Raw genomic sequence first — 17,787 nt, 5'->3', positions numbered from 1 at the left:
ATCCTGTCCCTTTGCTCAGCCCTGTTGAGGCCACATCTGGAGTGCTGTGTCCAGTTCTGGGCTCCTCAATACAAGATGGACATGGAGCTCCTGGACTTGGATCCACTGGAGGGCAACAAAGATGACTAAGGAACTGGAGCCTCTCTCTTGGGAGGAAGAGCTGGGGAAGCTGGGCCTGTTCAGGCTGGAGAAGAGATTAATAAGAGGGGATCTCATTAATGCCTGTTAGTATCTGCAGGGAGGGTGCCAAGAGGACAGAGCCAGGCTCTGCTTAGTGGTGCTGAGCAATAGGACAAGAGGCAATGGGCAGAAACTGATGCACAGAAAGTTCCACCTGAAGGTAACAAATTGTTCTACTGTGCATGTGACTGAGCACTGGATTGCTCAGAGAGGCAGTGGAGCTTCCCTCACTGGAGATACTCCAGAACTGTCTGGACTCAGTCCTGTGCCATGTGTTCCAGGATGACCCTGCTTGAGCAGGGAGGCTGGAGCTGATGACCAACTGTAGTTCCTTCCAACCTTACCCATTATGTGGTTCTGTTATTTGCTTCATTTGTCCTCCTTACTCCCACTGCGTGCCATTTTATCTCTGTGATTTCTATTAGGACAAGAGTATTTTCCTGTGTTCTTTTCTGATTAGAGACATGAAAAGCCTTAAAGATGTATTTATTTATTAATTTATTACAAAACCAATGCTCTGTTTTCACCCACATCCCACGCTGCTTAGGAATGTCAGTGGGTGAGATGGAACATAAAGCATCAGGAGAATCTCCTAATCTTAGGGCTGATTTGGGAGAGCAGATGCAGTTATCAGGGAAGGCAGTGAGGACATGAGTGTGGGCCTGGGGAGGGACAGTGTGGGCAAGCATGAGGACCAACTGAGATTGAGAGGGACATTAATGACATTCTGAAGTGTGAAGAAAGATCATATGGGAGGACATGAAGAGCCTCAGGCAACACAAGAGAAGCAGAGGATGGTGGTATGGGGAGATGGGGCATAGAGAGGCTCTGGCACACAACATGAGGAGACAGTCGTGGGAAACTGGGTGCATGGTGAAGGTCCCAATGGTAAGGCAAGGAAAAAAACTTCACAGTGGTGTTTTAAATCAAATTAACAGTAAAAAAAGGATTCTTAAAAACTAAAAAAGGGATTAATGACAGAGGCAGAAAGAAACAAACAGCATAGTGACTATGTGTAAAGAGAAAGCTCAGAGGAAACTTTAGAAGAGGAATAGTTCAGATTTGATAATTAAATTTGTATTGTAGGTATGTATTGACAAGGAGCAAATAGCATCCTTGAAAGGTGCCTTGTCAAATTATTGTTTTTTCCTCATCAGTAAGAAATAGGTCTGTGCCTTTTTACCCCCTACAACTTTCTCTAGAATTTTTTTACTTAAAAGGAAATATTTATTGTTGTCTTAGATAGCACAAGCTCTATCATCATTATAGTGTAAGGATTTCATATCACCACCTCAATGTTTCTCACAGGCAGCTCCTCTAAGCACTGCCCATTCCTGGTCCTTACAGCAGTCCTCTGATTCCAGATCCCACCAATTCACTCTTTTATACCACTTGTTCTTATTGGTTACAGGTGTGGCCTGTTAGGATCAGGCCTGCTTCTAATCTTTAGTAATTGGTCCAGCTGCAACTCATTGGAGGATAAGATTACCTTCTATACCACCTTCATTTACCCATACTGCATCCCCCTACAATTTATTATTTCAGAAGAACAAAAATTCAGCTTAAACAGACTGAGAGTGCTTTTTCTTTCAATCTCTTGGTTTGTTTAATGAGCTGAAAAATCAGTCTGAGGCTCAGCCAGAGCAGTTACAGATACTTTGCAAGCTGCACCAGTTCATCCCTCTCCAGGAGAGGCTGAAACACTTCTCTTAGCAAGGCAGAGTGGAAGCACACGCAGTTACTGACAAGCACTTCCCTGGAACTCACTGACACGACCTGGAAGCATGCCTCATTTCCATTGCTTGGCTAAGGATTTGTTCAGCATGTCCTGAGGAGAATAACAAAGTGCCTTCATACCCATGAGCTGCTGCCAGGCTGATCCTGAGGACTGCATTGAATTTCACAGCTCTGCAGTAGGGACCCTCCTGCCAACAACAGGCATATTTCAGCAGTGCAGAGTGTGACCTCTTGCCTTCAAGCAGGCATGGCTCTGATGCTGGCAGGGGACCAGATGAGTGCAGTGCAGGGCCAGGTTTGCTGATTCACATCAGCCATACATCTTCCCACACCACTGAAATCCTCAGCTGACCTGTAATCAGGGCAAAGGAGGATGGATCCATTGCTAATGCTGTAACTAAGTCTAGCTTTATGATATTTAAATCTTACCAATTAGTGATGCACTGTGGGATGGGTCTATATAACTAATCAAAAGCAGAGCTCACACCTTAAATTTTCAAGCTGGAAACAAATGAGTATCTAAATGTAGTGGGAACAAAAAAGACTAATAGTACATAAACAACCATTGCAATATATTGTCTGTTGGTTCACCAGGACTTGTTACAGTATTCCTGCTTAAACTGAAAATGCAAATGTTCGCTGGATGTGAACATGCAGGCAGTTGTTGGAAAGAATGGGCAGATTCTGTGTGTTCTTTCTTTTGATTCAAGATACCAAACTACTGCACATGCATGAGAAGAAATACACTTGAATTCTGCCTTCCACTTTGGGCAGCTACTACCTCATCATTTCCATTCCAAATGTTCATTTATTTTGTTTATCTTTTCTCATCTCTTTCCCAGGACACATGGTTGTCTCCAGAAAAAATTCTCCCTGCTAAAGATCTGCAGTGTGTTAGAACTTATTCCTTCAGCCAAAACAACAATCTGTGTAATAATTTCTGCATTATGAAAACAGGCCAACTACTAGGAGTTGGTAAAAATCAAAGTACTCATTTGTTATTTGCTCTGTAGTCTGCTGAAAGAATGAACATGAAAAGAATATCAATGCCTCCAAGAGGATAGTGAAAACTCTTGTTGCCCAGGAAATAAAAGTTTACACTGAAACTTTGTGGATACCAAGCCTGTGCATGTGAAGTTACATCCTGTTTTAAAAAAAGACTTTTTTTTTTTTTTTGATGGTGGGAACTTTTCCTGGTATATAGGAATGATGAACACCAAGAAAGCAACCAAAAGACACTGTCTTACAACTGTTCATGCTCAAATTTTCTGTCCTCGTGCTGCTTACCCAAGTTGGTCTAACTGGAGGTGCCTTGATTTTATGTGACAAGCCTTGAGATGCACTTGTGAGATGGCAGCTGAGCCCCCCAGCCACCCCAAATTTCAGACAGGGACTGCTATTGCAGTTACTAGATGTAACACACCCATGAGTAGTGCATCACGTGAGGCAGCTGACTTCCCAACAGAAGATTCTCTCTCTGCTTGAGAGCTGGGGAAAATCTGATGGCTCCGACAAACATTTCTGAATTGCAAATGCAGCTTTGAATAAAACAGACACATATAGCCATTTATTCATTTATTTATTTATTATGCTTAGACCATTGACATTTATTTAAAACTTGAGAATGAAATCCACTTGGTATTTGCATATGAGAGTTTTACATTTATATAAACTTAGCATTATATTTTGGGGGGAAGGAGAGTAAAGGTAGACAGGCACAATCTTTGGCATCCTGTTCAGTAACTCGCAGCTCAGCCACATGCAGGTTTAGTCATTGCCATGGCTGGGACTGGTGTGACTTGGGTCCAGTGCTCTCCTATGCTTAGACTGCTTTGTGAGTACATCCTAGCTGTGCACCTCACACTACAGAAATGGACATCTGCCCTGCCCAAAAGCCACAGATGGGCAGCAGTTCACCTCCTTTGTGTTCCTGCTGGGATGCTGTTTATAGCAAGCAGGGACTGGGACTCACCAGGACACACATCCCCAGGATGCTGCCACAGCTCTGTGGCACCTGATGCCAGGATCAGCTCAGCTGTCTGCACAGAGCACCTCCCTGCTCCTGCAGTGGCAGTGAAAGTCAGGGAGCATGCAGAGAGTCACCTCCAGGGATTTTTCATGTGCTTCTTTTTATATTGATATTGGTAAGGCCAAATATTAATCTGCTTGCGAGTCTGGATGAGAGAAATTCAGTGCAGCTTTACCAAGCACAATACAGCCCAGCTACACCAAATGACTCTCGAGAGGCATCACGTTGCAAGTGTGGACTGGCTGGTACAAGCCATGGCTTGGGAAGGCCCAGGAGCCTCCAAAGGAAAAATCCACCCATCTGGAATCACTTGTATGAGAGCCCATGATTTCTAAATCCCTAAGTGCCAGATCCTACAGTCTGCATATACCCAAAAGTGTGATTAACATTGACAGGGGAAACAGCTGCTTTAAGCAATCTTGAAATGAGAGCTTATTTGTGTTAAATACAGATTAAATTCCAAGTTTAAAGAAGCAATCAAGTTTTTAATTGCTCCTTTCAGCTGTGGTTTTCTAAGAAGTAGAAAATAACTGCACAAGCGTTGGCTAACTTAGAAAAGTCTACTTGGAGAGGAGATTTTGCAAAATGTTCAGAATAATAAAAGAGAGCCATTTTTGCATTGTGCCAGAAAAATTCCAAGTTAACAAAAAAAAAGTCTGGCTCCAAGCCAGACCACCAAAATAGAAACTAACGGCAGTGCTACAAATATAGTCTCAGAAATTGGTTCACATAATTTGTTTATCCTCTAAGTAAAGAGAGAAATTACTTAAAAATTCTATTTTAAAAATGTTTTGAAACATCCCACTTGTATTGCAAGCCATCTTCATTAATGGAAAAGGCAAGACACGTTTTGTTACCACACACACCTTTATGCAGTAAAAAGTGCACAAAAAGATTGTTACAATGTATTTCTAGGACTTTGCAGTAAAATGGGAGAAATTTCTGTGCAAACTCCTAGATCAATCAATTTTCCTTTCAGGGTGTAAAAAGGAAGAAAGCATCTTAGAATAATTGAGATGGATTTTCAGGACCTTTTCTGTTTTATAGGAATTGCTTTTCTCTGGAAGAAACAAATAACTTTTCTGATACCACAACCTGTTAAAATAACATCTTCAGCAATGAAAACACTCAATTGGAAAATTAGAAAAAAATAAATATATGTAAGTGTGCTGAACATAAGAGGCTCATCTGTTGAGAAAAAAATGGAGTAATTTTTATATAGCCACAGTAGGAGCAGCTTCACTTTGAACAAAATGGACTGAATGATATTTTTTTGACATAATGCTGCATCCTAGGTCAGGTGACTAAGCTTTGTTTTAAGAACATGAGAAGGAAAAGCTGCACTGTAAAGAACAGCACGTGTGTCAGAGGACAAGAGACATGACAGGAACAAAATAAACTCAAAGACACACACAGAAGTTGAGCTTCTCTTACCCACTACCTAGCAGAGGTATTTAGAGATGTTGGACACACCTTCATTCAGAAGAAATTAGAAGGAATACTGGGATATTTGGAAATTTGTGGGCTGAATAATTATCTTTAAAGGAAAGAGAGAAATTGCCAAAGGCCCTGGAAAACTACACTGAGCAACAGGAGGTAAAATCCACCCTACATAAAAGCAAAGGAGCACACATGAAAGGTAAACCATGAGTGTATCTAGGTAAGTCCAGAACAAAGATTGGAGTAGAAACTGCAATAGGAAACAACACAGGGAACAAATATTCATATGCCACTCAATAATTTGATCTACATAATGCATTGCTATAATTTATGACTCAGTATTGACTGCCCTTAACATGACACACAATGAAGTCTTTCAGACTCTGCTATTTCCTTACTGCTTGAAAGAGGCCTCCAAATAGAGTATTTCCCATAGTTTACTGTTTTCCCCTAGTAGACTATGTTTTCTCCAGCCTCCTGTGGCTCTGTAGTTACAATTTCCAATACTTAATACAAATTTGCCAAACTCATCTTTTCTAGACATCAACTAAATTTCTGCTTCCACCATGAGCTCCTAGAGCATCATGAGCTCAGGCAGTTATTGTGCAGCCCTGGCACAGCACAATGTGATTTCCTGTTCTGCTCCCACCAGCCCTCAGCCACAGCTCACCCACCTCTCCCAGCAGCACCAACTGTTCCAGCATCACCTGGAACTCCACAAGCCAGGTGTCACAAGGAACAGGGGTGGTGAACTGACCCCCTCCTCCTGCCAAAGCCTCTGCATCAAGCATGGCAAAGAGACAAGGAGGGAAAGCAGGGAATCTAAAGCCAGCCCCAAACTTCACCCCTTTTCTGGAGCCCTGTGTAAGTACTAGTGTGTGGGCTGGTTACATTTCCTATTTCACCAAATCCTTAGAATGGACACCATAGGTGAAAGTTATTAAATATTGGCAACTTTCTCATCCTTACCTATCTTAAAGGGTTCACTCCTCCTCACTGACCCAGTTGGGTGCTGCTGACTCTTGGCCTCTAGTCCTGCCTGTTTTCAAGGGGTGCAGCAACAGAGAGGAGAAAATCAGGTAAATGGCACTCTCTGAAGCTCCCTAAGTCAGTCCAGCCTTCACTTTGATGCCTGAAATTGCTCTCCTTTTCACACTGGTATCTCTCTCACAGACAGGGATGGGGGGAACAGGGAAGGAGGCAGGGGGAGGAGGGAAGATGACAAATCAGAAGATTAGGTCCTTGGATTGCTGTGCATAAAATAATTAATCAATAATGACACTGTAAACCTGTGGTGCAACTTCACAGGCATTAAAATATGAATACATCAGTTAATTTAATTGCCAGTAGTCTTGATCAGAGTACACTCACAGATGAAGATTCTACAGCAAACATTTCAAAGCTTTCAGTTCTTGCTTGGCAGGGCCCATTACTGGCATCATTACTTTTAAAATACTACATCAAAAATCACACATGCTCAAGGCAACAACATCCTCTCAAGAAAGTAACTTCTGCATTTTGAAAGAGAATTAAGACATGTTTTACTTTCCTGTGGCTTGCCAGGTTAAGCCACAGAGTAAGCCATCTTACCAGAACATATCTGTTGAGTAATTTTTACTTCCTACCACAGCCAAATATTCCCATGCTCATGCCATTCAATATACAGGGCATGCTGTGGTACTCTCCTGGGCAACATGAGCCACGGCAATAAGCAGGTTTATCTTTTCTCATTCTCTACCACTGGGAGATATTAACCAGGCTATAACAAACAATTCCCAGGCTTAGGAAAGCTAAGTAGCATTGCCCTTTTCTTACACTCAACAGCAAACCTCTCAGCCGTTTCTGTTTCTCAGTTACAGCACTTCTTGCAGGACCTTCAGAGAACAAGGTGTCAAGACTGAAGCTGCAGAACAATGGGGGGGGGGGGGAGTAACACAAAAGGAAGAGCTTCTTTGTTTCCATGCTCTGCAGAAACTGCTCTTTCAGGGACTGTGGGCTGGAGAGATCAAGAGAAATAAAAAGGTACAGTTTATTCCAGCCCAGCAGCTCTGATGCAGTGAACTGGTGGGGAAGCAGGTGACCCAAGGTCTCATTCTCAGCTCCTCCATTTGGGGAAGCACTCTGTATTAACAGCTTCCTCATACAAGAGGCAGGTAATGGATGTGCTTATCCATTCTTCCTCATCTGATGGGGAACAACTGAGATTATTTACACCTCTGGGCAACACAGGCCTGTGAACAAGTTGTGCTGTTCTCAGCAGTGCAACAGCGTTGCAACCTGCTAAGGGCTTGTTTTCAATGCTTTGAGCACTGACAAAAAACCCCAAACAAATCAAACATATTTTTAAGTGCTTGCTAACAAAAGTAAAGAACATTTTGTCTTAACACACAGGTAAATTGTATTGTTTTCTAACACTGAACGATTCAATTTTACTCCATTTCATTTGCATATAATCAAAATGTTTAAAACAGAAAATGCATGGTAGGAAATGGTGCATATCAGGTATCACCCAGTGTCCTCTCAGAAAGCATTTGGAACTAAATTCCAGTCTTACAATGAAAGTACTTTGTGGCTGTGTGATTTTCTGCTGTTTCGGGGGTTTTTTTAAAGCATGCTAAAGCACAGGAAGAAGAGTGGTCTTTTAAGGTCCCTCCTTGGGCTCCATAGTTCTGTAATCAGTTCCATGAAATGCCCTCAAGCTTGGTGGATCAGCATCATTGACAGCCTGGTCAGCTTCATCTACTGGCCAGGGCTCCTCTTTCTGCTCACACATTGGCCCACAGAGCACCTGCAGCAATACTGATGCACGTGTAATTTCCTTTTGCAATCAAACCCCATTGAGATATTCTGCCCAAAGCTTTTCCACTGGCCACACTAAGCCACAAAGCTGCATCTTCTTTTCCTCAATGGGAAAGTAAGTGACAGACTGGGTACCCTCAAAGTCACTATTTTTGCCTTTGAATACCACCAAATTTTTTGTGCTGCTCCTGGAAAAACTTCATGATCTTACAGGTGTAAACTCACTCATTTCTCCCAGCAATCCCATGTAATGGTAGTGAGATTTCCCCTGTTATCCACCTGTACTCAATAACAAGGTCACACATCCTGCTTGGGAGAGTGCTGGTGAGGGAGAAAGGACAAGGAAAATGACACAGGCAAGGAAAACAAAATGCTTCTCCCAATCCAATACCACTTCAAGAACTCTATTGCTTCAAGTCCACTCAGTCACACCAAGTGCAGCAAGATACACACCTGCATGCCCTGAGCAAAGGCACCCTCAGAGGTTTCCCCACCTCAAACCAACCTTACTTTATTATTGCCAATGTGGACTTGCTAACATTTGTAATCCCAGCACCTCTGTTAAGTACTTGTGTAATTATCATTCCACAGCTAAAAGTTGGGGGAAAGAATCTTTTCCCTGGGCACTGCATAGACCATCCCAGGGAGATGTACACAGCAGGGAACCACCTGCCTGCCCTGGTGGTATCTGAACACCATCATCAATGACATTTCACTGTTACAAAGTGAAAAAAACCCAGGAGCTGAGACCAGGTAGTAGGTATAGTGGAAGACACATGCTGGAATGCTCAAGGGCAAGGTGGGAAGTTCAGGCAGAGGAGGCTGGAGCTCTTAGCTCATGTTACACATTTCAAGGACACGCCTTGTCCCTGTTTATGCCAGGAACATTTACTCCTGGACACACAGTCCAGGTCCTCTGCCACCATGTTGTCTTGCCTGTTATCAACTAAGCAGTCCCACCAACCAATATCAGCACATTTTACTGCCCACTGCCTTCATGTAACCTCATATTTGGGCGTAACAGAGGGCATTTATGGACACTGAGTACCAGCAATGCAGACAGTGCTTATATCAAAAGCACTTATACTGCAGCCAGTGTAAGCAATGCAGCTGTTTTTAAACAACCACTCCTGACTTCAGATCATTAGAACTGCCGTTTGAAGCGGCACGTGGAATCTTTACACCTGCTGATGTAGGTTCAGATAAAATCTTCATATTGCATGGTTCAGAAAATTAAAAAAAAAATCTGGAAACTGAATATGATCCAGGTTTAGCTTTGAACAGAATAAATAAAAAGCTAACTAAGTTTTATGCAAAGGATTTTATGGACACAAATGTTTGCAATTAAAAAATTTAAAGAAAACACTTTGGTGTTTTTATGTAAACATTCCCCTGCTGCCTTGGAAATATTGACACAGCAACAGTGCACTGAGACGTTGCAGAAAATAAAGTATTCTTACAAGTAAAGAAAGAGCTACAACCACCAAAAAAGGTAAAAGTTGAACTTACTGAATTATTTCAAGTTTACAAATAGCAAGATGTGGTAAACATGTTCCAGCTATTTAAATCCCTGCTACTCTTTAGCTGATTGCCCAGTAAACTGCTAAACTGCACCAATGCCAAGTGCTTTTGCTGAGAATTCCAGGTAAAGAAAAAAAAATCCTGGACCTAGAGGATTTTATGGATCAGAGTGTCCTTTATTGGGTTGGGCTGAGGCATGCTAAACTTCATATAGAGTAAAAACCAAACTTGGGTACCAAAACAAGAGGAGAAAATAAGATCTTTATCGTTTCTCCAGACAAGTTTTCAGAGACACAATCTCTTCATAGGAAGAGTTACCAAAGCACTCCCACAGACACTATCAATTGTTGCAGTCCCTGTTAAGCCTATGACCTGAAAAGAAGTTTGGCAACTTCACCAGGCTGTATCTCCACCAACACCAAGGCTGTTAGAACTGAGTCACATCCCTTCCCTCAATGGTTACAACAGTCTTGGGGGCTTTTGGGTTTGATTTTACCAGAGGAGTGGACAGAAAAAAATGCTGCCAATGCTACTGGCTTCTCAAAACCACACAAGCCTTGCAGGTAGCTGGGGAGCCTCCTGTGTGCTCTCCACCCAGCCACACTTAAGACACTTTCTGACTTCCTTCATGCTAGACTACACAACCTGGCAGAACTACCCACACAGAGCAAAAGCCTCTGTACATACAGACAGGCTGATCAGATACTGCCCTCAGATGTCTGCTGTGCCCACCAGATTTTTATAAAGAAGATAACCACGTTGGTACAATGATTCAAGACAGCAGAAGATGGGAAAGCAATGTTTGAAGCTTAAATTGGAAGTCACACTGAGAAGATCTCATCAGAGTTTGGAAGTAATTGTGCTCAACTGCAGATGCAACAGGCTACCTCACATGCAAAACATTCTGCTGTCACCTTATCTGTAAAGACACATCATTGTACTAATAAGTCCAGAAGTGGAGTAACAGCCTTGTCTTTTCAGACGGTTTAAATACCTCAAACTGAACTGCTACACACAGGTGGAAGCTAGAAATCCCAATTATTTGATTCTACTTCTGCTACAGCTCAACTCTGAACTCCCCAAGCACATCAGCTTACTGAAAGAACTATGTATTTTAGTCTTATCCCTACGCTGCAACTTTTGTGCTGTCAGAATCACACTGCATTAGTTTTGATTTTTACTTTGCAATAAAAATGCATATAAATCCAACACATGAAAAAGCACATTTATGAGGAAAAAAAAGCTATCCTGCTAGAAATCCCTAAAAATAAACTTATCTGAAATTACTCCTCAAAAGTACACTCCTTAATTCTAGTTAACTGAGAGAAAACTGTTTTTGCATAAGCTGCTGGTCCTCCCATACAAATAAATTCCCACACACTTCACAAATATTCTCAACTGGAAATTCCATCAGTCTTAGTGAAAAGTTTTGCATCACCTTTGTACAAATGCTCAAAATCTTTTGAGCAAAGCATAAGAAATTGCAACTATACCAAAGACATCCCCCATGCTATGAAATAGCACTTAGAGAAATAGTATCTGTAGAAAAATAACTCCCTATGTATCACTGGTTTCCACTGCAAATCACAGTTACTCCGAGAGGAACAGAATCATGGTTCAATCCCAAGCCTCTCTCCAAGTGTGTGCTCTATCCTCACACAGCACTTATTTAAAGGGTTATCCCCAGTGTCAAGGACAGAGAAAAATCCATGCAGTAACTTAACTGTTGAAATTTGAAGAAATCACTTAAGTCCAACATTTTAATAAGAAACTAGTGTAGAAGGAAAATTTCCTGCACAATCTTACAGCACAGGAATGAGAGGCAAAGCACACATGCAACAATAAACCCTAATGCAAGAATGCATAAGTACCACAGTGAAATTACAGGGTGGCTTAGAGTGAGGAAGAAAAACAGCAAAAGACGGGAGGAGGTCCCACATATTGCAAAAATGTCACTGCCAATGACATGAAACACAACTTCAATTATGAAAGCAGGCAGTGACTTTAAAGCAGCCACTGACACTGGAGAGCAAGGTAGAGCTCTGGCAATTCCTTACAGCAGATATGGAAGGCAGGGTGGTCCAACCCAGAAGCAGCAGCAACCAGGAGACTGGGCGGTGACAGAGCCAGGAAGGGCACCAGACTGTATGAAAGCTGGAGAGAGTAACAAACAAACCCAAAACATTCTTGGCAGAAGGACTCAGCAAAGAACATTAGGAAGTGTTTTAGACTCCAGCTGGCTATGCTGCTTTCAAAGCAGACACAAAAACCAAAACTTGCTGCTTTGCTGCTCTGAGTCTGTAGGTTAAGACCCACGCTTGTACAATTCATCAGAGACAGACGAGACCAGTTTTTGCTCACTCTTCCTTACTCCACATTCACCTCTTCCCAGACCTCTCCCCAAATCCTGACACTACAGCACTCGATCAGGCAGAGATGCCTGCAGTGATGGAGCAGCCATGTGGTTGATGTAGCAATGATGGCAACAAGCACAGCACACACCAGTGAGTAACCAAGTTCTGATTTCTTAAAACAGGAGGACAAGGGAATGAGTGATCAGATGATTGAGCTTAAGCCCCTTCTTGAAAACAAAAAGTACTTTGGTAATGTGTAAAAGTGCTCTATATTCTACTGTATCAAATGCAGGAATCTCAGCATTCACTAGATCAGTTTTGGAGACCTTTAAGTATTTTAGTACAGAAGCTATTTCATTTTTAAGGCCCAATATGTGCTATCACTGTCTCAAAAACTGGCAGATGAATAAGCTATGACTACTACAGCTACATTATGAAGTTTTTATGCAAAACAATGGAAAAAAATTCCAAAGGCTGATTTTCACTTGGTAATTAAAATTCAGCTGTGCTTTAATAACTGAAAACCAGAAATTGTGTAAAATGTCAGGTGATTGAAAAAAAAAAAACGTGAATACAAAAGCGAAGTGGCAATACAAGAACAAGGGAGGAAAAAACCCGGTAAGATTAAGAATAGCATTTAAATATAAAAATTTATTTAGGTGAAGTCACAAACAGTTTGATATCAATTTACAAACACTTTATGTTATGCATATTATTGGAAATATTGAGAAAGGGAGATGACATAAGGGCAGCTTTTTCCTGAAACAACTAAAGGCAAACCCTTACCATCATGCGCATTACTGGATCATAGTATTACCTTGACCACACCCCTTAGTATGCAAGGAAAAAGGAGAAGAAAACAAAATACTGAGATGCAGAATGAAAACTGTGGATCAGTGAAAAAGATTTTCATGAACACCAGACTACAAAGGTCTAGTCTGATGGTCACGATTTTAAGTATTCTACTAGGATAAAAACAAAATTATAACTTAGGTCAATCATTATAATTGATGAAGAATTTTGTAATGCACAATTGGGCTATCTGACAATGACAGCAATGGTTAATGCAGAACAATGGAAAGAGGATACTGAGCCTCACAGAATAATTCTGCTGACAACCTGAGTTATTATCCCAAGTGAATGATACTTTTCTGAGTCAAATACACATTTATGTTGCAGATAGTCTTGATGAAATGGCAAAAGTAACAGCTGTAACAAGACAAGTTATGATTTATTTTTCTTAAACAAATATAATACATAGGGTTTGAAGTGTCCGGTTGTGATCTGCAAAGATCCAGGATTGCACACAAGTTTGGTCAAATGAGAAGGTTTAATCTGCGGATTAAATTGGCTTTTACTTTCAAAGTAGTATTTTAGGGCAGGATTCTCCTCCAGGAGAGTGTTCCTGACCTCATTCAACCAGTGTTCAATTTTATTCACCTTCCTGAATCTTTGCCCTCTTTGGATAGTCTGTGACAAGTGCTGCGCTGCAGGAATTCCTGTTTTCCAGCAAACTGGCTTGCTCTGCAGGTTTGTAGTCCATTGTTACAATTGCTGATTGGGTAAAATGAATTTCCTACGTCTTCTCTAGCACAGCTTGCAACGCAACAGAAGCAGAGGTAAAAGAATGCACTAGAATACCAGAGCTCCACTTAAACACCAACGGAGTCAGGCTGTTGGCACCAATAAGAAATTCTGTATTTAACAAATCTGCAAATATTTAGGATCCAAAGTTATTCAGTTTTATAAATAAACTCACCCACTTATTCTGACTCCCATCCCAACTGGTCTTCTGTTTTCATGGAGTCTGGGGAAAAAAAAGAGAGTTGTCTGAAGTTATACAGAGACATAAATTTGCAGGAATGACTCTCAGCTATCCTACACACACACCAATTATTGCACTCAAACTAAAACTAGGATTTCGCACTTTGCTCTTTCCATGTAATGCAACGTTACAGCTCTTCACCAGGGCATTAGAAAGGACAGCTGTGCTCAGACACGCTTTCTACACTTGATCTTAATTTTTACTGTTTAACCACCGTTAGATATACAGGCACTAAACTAAATGATGCTGAAATTCAAGGAGTCTGGGACTAAAAGGGGGAATGAAATCCAGTCAGGCTGCCTAACACTATCCCTCGAAACTACAAAAAGAAAATCATTTCAAAACAACAGCCTGGTAAAAAAGATTTTTGTAAAACACCTCCTCTTCCTCTTGACAGCGTGAATGTGGAAAAGCTTAGGTTCTGTCCAAAGTCTTAAGGCCATAAAAGGCTATTGTCTCCCATTTTAATTCTCCAGTTCTTTTGCCCAAGTGTGATGTCACATCTTATTTTGCTGGCGTAGTTTTACACAACATAAAGAGAACTTGAAAGGAACTGGGGAGATATGGGCCAACACACAGGTCTCCTCCAAGAAAATATTTCGTTGCTGTGACTGTGCCAGTGACAAATTCATGCTTTATCCTAGGCCTCATCTACTTTTGACAGCTGCCTAAGCCATCATTTCATTTAAGGACATTTTTAAAGAGTTGTAAGAGACTATATGCTACCAATTAAAAACTGCTCTAATAACAGAAAGGTGGCTGAAACCACAACAATTAATTGCACAAGTTTTACTTTTTCATTGTGCTGCTAAAGTACTACTCATTTTACAAACATTAAACTTTTGCTATTTTGTAAGAGTTAAAATAAACATGTTTATTTTTTTTTTACACACTTTCCGGGGGGAAAAAATACAACAATGCCACCGATAAAAATCAACCAGAAAGTTTCAATGAAATCAGAGGGGATTGAGACCCCTGGTGCCTCAGCAGAAAACCCAGCAAAGCTCAGCACTGACAGACCAGCTGCTGTGGAAGAAGTTATAAGAGTGGTTAACATGACAAGCTGAAGATCCAGTCTCAGATGAGATGAAAGCTATAAGCCATTGCCCATCTGGTGCTCACATAAGATCTGTAGGAAAACAAGAACTGAGCTGTTCACCTTGAGAATGGAGAAATGTAAACAGATATATCAGAAAAAGTTGCAGAACACAGAGCATCAACCACAGAAGGCGCAAGGCCAACAGGCCTGGGTTTATCTATCTTACTGCGTGGTGTTTGCTCCCTTTCTTTGTCACAGGTTGGCCTAGAGAAGTTACTTTTGATATGTACCAAGGCAAGACTTGGTGTGATACACCAAGCACTTTCAGATGTCTTGAAAAGGGACGAGGCTAACATGAGTCAAAGAACTTAGTCCCTCTGTGCTGGCAATCCCAGACAAGTACAGCATCTGATAAAGCAACAAAAATTTTTCCAGAAGGAAAAAGTTCTATAAAAAACAAAATTTTGTTAGAAATAAACATAGCCAATATAACAGAATCTCTCTGTCACTATTCAGCTGGCATGAAGTTCAACATTCAGCATTCAGCTGAATTTTCTGTGCTAGGGATTTGGCAGACTGCAGTCACCAGTGTAAGAGAAGCAGCACAACCCCTAATATAGACAGGTAACCCGCTGTGGCTGTGGAGCTCAGCAACATGCCTCAGGCAGGAGAAAGGGTAGACCTGCCTGTATCCACCACAGGTTATACCAATTCATATAGTGATGCCTGTACTGAAAGCAAACCAAGTACACAAAATCCTCCCTATTTCTCCTAATCACATTCATCCATCTTTTCCCACAAAACAGGCTCTAACTTGTGGATTAAATCTAGTGAGCCCCAAAACAGGTTTTAACTTCAAATAATGGTGAATTTGCACACTGTGGCCATTCTTATTGAAGCTTATCTTTATTCATATCAATTTTTCGCCATCTCATGCTGTCTGCGACTGCCCCCATGGTCCCATAGTAACAGAAGAGTCTGTACTCTTTGCCTTACAGATAACTGTATTGCTGAGAAAGCTGATTTTTTAAAGACAACTGAGAGGAAAAGAACAAAACCACAGAACATCTTTCTTCTAATGTCTTCAGGAAAATGCAAAAATGCAAGAAGGAACTACTGGGGTTCCTATTTTCTGGTGGCTGGAGCAATAAATGCTCAAACATTTGCTCAGAGCATCCATCTGTGCGCACACCTCTCACGGTGGCCAGCGGGACACCTGTGATACCGAGTCCCTATAGTCAACATGAGCAAAGGGTCAGTGCCATGAGATGAGAGCTGCGCGACCAAGACAAGGGCACCCCAACTGCCTCTTTCTCCTCTTCCCATCCGAGGGAGCGCCATGCCCAGCCAGCGGAGCAGACAAACACGCGGCCATCGGCCTATCACACCTGGCTTTTCTCCTCCTGCTTGGGGCTCTGGCCCGGTGGTGGCGGCTGGGCCGGCGAGGCCTGTGTCTCACTCTCAGTACGCAGGCGTCTGGGGACAAGCGACTTGAGGGGCGCCATCCACTTCATCCACAGGTCCAAGTCGACGTCGCCCCAGGGCAGCGAGGGGTTCTTGGCCGCCCGCCGCCGGAAGTCCTCATCGTAGTTCATCCAGGAAGTGCCCCCGTAGGTGGCGTGCAGCTTGCGGATGGTGTCCAGGTACTTGAACATGGCTCCGCAGCGCGCCGGGTGCTTCTCGCACAGCACGCTGGCGTACACCAGGAAGGCCGAGACCCACTGGTCCAGCGTGTCCCCCGGGCGCGGGCCGTGCTCGGGGGCCAGCTCTGTGTGGAGCAAGGAAAAGAGGTCAATGAACTCCCCCCGCCAGATCCGCTCCTTGGTGGCCTTGGCCAACTTGTAGCCCAGCGGCCGCCGCAGCCCCACGTAGGGGGTGGCCGCCGCCTCGGCCTCGCCCTGCCCCGCCGCCGCCGCCGTCGCCGCCGCCGGAGCCGGGGCCGGAGCAGGGGCCGGGGCCGGGGCTGGGGCCCCGGCCGCGCCGCTCGCCGCTGCCGCCTCGGCGCAGGGGCTGGCGGCCGCCGCTGCTGCCGCCGCCGCCCCCAGCGCGGCCTGGCGCTCCAGCCAGCGCGGGTTCACGTAGACGGTCCGCAGGCGCGGCGCGGCCCCGGCCGCCGCCGCCCGCGCCGAGCCCTCGGCGCCGGGCTGAAGCCGCAGCACGGCCAGGGCGGCGGGCGCGCCGGCGGGCAAGTCGCTGCCGTCCCGCCGCGGGGCCGGCTGGGCCGCCGCCGGCACCTGCAGCAGCGAGGGAGCCGCCCAGGGCGGGGAGCCGCCCCTAGGCCCGGCCGCCGCCGCCAGCGCCTCTAGGCCCGGGAGGCCGAGCCGCGAGCCGGGCGCCACCGCGCCGAGCACCCATCGGGTCTCGGCGATCCCGGCGCGGTCCCGGGGGCTCCGCGACCTCCCCTCCTCGCGGCGGCCGGCGAGCGCCGTCCCCAGCGTTAGCGGGGCCGCGACTCCGGTCCGGCGGCGGCGGCGGCTCCGCCGCCTCCCACGTGGCATCGGCACGGCGGCTCCGGGCGGCGCGCGCGGTGGGGGGCGTGACCGATGGGCGGGGCCATGGCCGAATCCCCGCCCCCGGCCGGTCCCGGCCCCGCCCCCCGCCGTTCAGCGATCCCCGGGCCGTTCCAGGGGTTTGTCCGAGCGGCGCTGGAATGCCTGGAGGGCAGCACAGAGAGCGTCATTCTCTGCCTCTCGCTCTCTCTCTCTCCCAAGAAATGACCCCCAATACCTGTGTAGATGTATGCACGCTCTATCCGTATATGTATATCTAAATGTACATGTGTATATACACACACATTTACCAATATATACCCCACATTTAGTTATATATACGATATGCTATATAATAGATTTGCACGCTGTAT

General features: G+C 44.1%; 1 protein-coding gene across 1 annotated transcript; it reads right to left on the bottom strand.

Moving 5' to 3' along the window:
• Positions 1-12,691: 12,691 nt before the first annotated feature.
• On the bottom strand, positions 12,692-17,422 carry LOC132324220 (skin secretory protein xP2-like). Its single transcript, XM_059840321.1, has 3 exons — positions 16,313-17,422; positions 13,820-13,867; positions 12,692-13,733 (listed from the first exon to the last, which is right to left on the bottom strand). Exons 1-2 carry the CDS (start codon positions 17,420-17,422, stop codon positions 13,859-13,861), a joined length of 1,119 nt encoding a protein of 372 aa, XP_059696304.1. The 3' UTR covers positions 12,692-13,733; positions 13,820-13,858.
• Positions 17,423-17,787: the final 365 nt, after the last annotated feature.

The sequence above is a fragment of the Haemorhous mexicanus genome, chromosome 2 (genome assembly GCF_027477595.1).
Source record: "Haemorhous mexicanus isolate bHaeMex1 chromosome 2, bHaeMex1.pri, whole genome shotgun sequence".
NCBI lineage: Eukaryota > Metazoa > Chordata > Aves > Passeriformes > Fringillidae > Haemorhous > Haemorhous mexicanus.
Note: the sequence above shows the minus strand (reverse complement) of the source record. Positions and strands in the feature narration are given on the sequence as shown.